The sequence below is a fragment of the Lucilia cuprina genome, chromosome 6 (assembly GCF_022045245.1).
Source record: "Lucilia cuprina isolate Lc7/37 chromosome 6, ASM2204524v1, whole genome shotgun sequence".
NCBI classification, from domain to species: Eukaryota; Metazoa; Arthropoda; class Insecta; order Diptera; family Calliphoridae; genus Lucilia; species Lucilia cuprina.
Genome location: NC_060954.1, coordinates 26,838,904 through 26,841,141, shown reverse-complemented (window position 1 = coordinate 26,841,141; position 2,238 = coordinate 26,838,904). Strand labels below are relative to the sequence as shown.

The following is a 2,238-nucleotide window of genomic DNA, read 5'->3' as shown; positions in this document are numbered from 1 at the left end:
TCGTTAATGGGCTCAGATATGTTGACATCTAGATATGGCTTTATAGGTAATTTGACTATAATTTCATCTGACTCTTTATGTAGAAATGCGGGCTCTAAAACAAAAAGACCGCACTGATTTCCTTGCTTATCGGTTGTTGAGTTAAATTCTGGTAGCCATCTCGCAACCTCTGCTAGAACGTAGGAGTTGTCTACCTTTGGATTGATTACAAAGGTTGTATACATTTTCGATCCCCGATGGTTCATGTTTACTCGTACCAGTCGAGGTTGAATTAGCCAAGTAGGCTCTTGTCTAGATAGCGTAACATAACTGTCTATCGAATCTGATTCCAATAGGTTCGGAATTGGTTTTCTGATTGGGTTTGATGTTGGAATTGTCTGCGTGCCGCGTTCGGTTTATACTTTTTTTGTTGCACCCTTTGATGGTTGCACTTGTTTTGCCGTAGTCTCAGGAAGAGTAAAAACCACAGTTGAGTCAATTGCGTTTGGAATCTCAAGGAGAGGATGATTCTCAGTCAATTTATCTGTGACTGTGGGATTTAGGAGAGGACGATTCCCAGTAAGTTTATCTGTGACTGGAGTATTTTCGACCTTAACTGCTACCATGGCCTTAGAAAGAACATTGTCCAGTGTTGTATCACCACTCCACTCCTCAAAACTGGAAGAAAGTGGGTCCCGTTCTTCACGATGTAGAATTGTGTGATGTCGAGCATTACACAGCTTGTTGGGACCATATTCAAACTGGCAACGTTCTCGTGAAGTGCACCACTGACGTGAGTGATCAAAGGCCAGACAGTTAAGGCAATAACCCTTGTTTATTATGGTCAGTCGCTATATTCCCAGACTCCATTCTTTAAATCTGCGACAGTACTTTGAAGGGCGATTTAGACCACGGATATGACATTTTGGTTTCCCGGTAGTCTAGATTAGAAAAGAAAAAGATAAAAGAAATAGGTATAGTATAAATAAATATTAAGTGCAATTGACATCTCTTTTTACTCGATGAAGGAAAATTTGGTAAGTTATTTAGTTACATCTTTTAGGTGGATCATTAGGGTTATTTGTTGGTAATAAACATAACTTTACAACAGGTCGCAAAATAGTACCATTTCTAGTGCGAACTTCAGCAACTCTTATTTTGCTATCACGACCGTAAATGACATTGGTTACACGACCAAGCCGCCACTCTGTAGGTGGTAAAAAGTCTTCTTTAACTATGACTATATCATCAGGCTTTAAGTTGTCTCGTTCTTTCTGACATTTAAAGCGCCGTTGAAGCTGGGATATATATTCCGTTTTCCATCTTCTGGCGAAAATATGTTGAAGGGCTTTTATTCTCTCCCATCGTTTGAAAAGGGGCACATTTTCTATTTGGAGTTCACCAGGGGCTTCTGGTAGAGCAGTAATCGGGGCTCCTCGAAGTAAGTGACCTGGAGTTAGCGGTAAAACTTCCGTCGTGTTTTCTGTTATTGGTGAGAGTCGTCTCGAATTTAAAACGGCTTCGATACGAACAAGTATTGTAGAAAATTCTTCATAGATAAATGATAAGTTTGCAGTAATCTTTTTTAAATGGGTTTTCATACTACTCACTGCAGCCTCCCAGAGGCCATCCATATGGGGTGCGTATGGTGGAATGAAAGACCAATTGAAACCATGAGTGCTGTATTTTTCAATTAGAGCCTTTTCTACTGACTTCAAGAAAATATTGTGGTTTTTGAGTAAGGCATAACTTGCTCCGAGAAAGTTTCTTCCATTATCGGAAAACATTGTTTTACCTCTTCTCCCAGTAAATCGGTCAAAACAAGCAAAAAAAGCATCAGTGGAAAGGTCTGAACAGCTTTCCAAGTAAACAGCTCGAGTACTGAAACAGACGAAAACGGCTGCATATCCCTTAGATTGGAGGATTTAATGCTAAATGGGCCAGCAAAGTCAACTCCGGTTTAAGTAAATGGCATGGAGAAATTCACTCGTTCTGGTGGGAGCGCGGCCATAATTTGTTGCTGGAACTTATGTTTATAAATTGTACACGCCTTACACTCACGTATGCATTTTCGTATGAGATTAGTATTTCAAAGCTCCAATAGCTGGATTAGAAGCATCAGCAACTAATGTTAGGTAAGTGGTTTTACCAAAATGAGTAAGTAAGTTTTCTCGAAAATTTAACTTTCAGTAAATCAAAAGCTTTTTAGCATCAACATTCCATACTAGTTCTATGATCTTTTGTTTTAGAAGCTTTGGT

General features: G+C 39.4%; 1 protein-coding gene across 1 annotated transcript; it reads right to left on the bottom strand.

The window, feature by feature from the left end:
• Positions 1-1,025: 1,025 nt before the first annotated feature.
• On the bottom strand, positions 1,026-1,766 carry LOC111688737. The gene has a single exon (XM_023451243.2). The coding sequence runs from the start codon at positions 1,764-1,766 to the stop codon at positions 1,026-1,028; it is 741 nt and encodes a 246-aa protein (XP_023307011.2).
• Between the last annotated feature and the right edge of the window lie 472 nt (positions 1,767-2,238).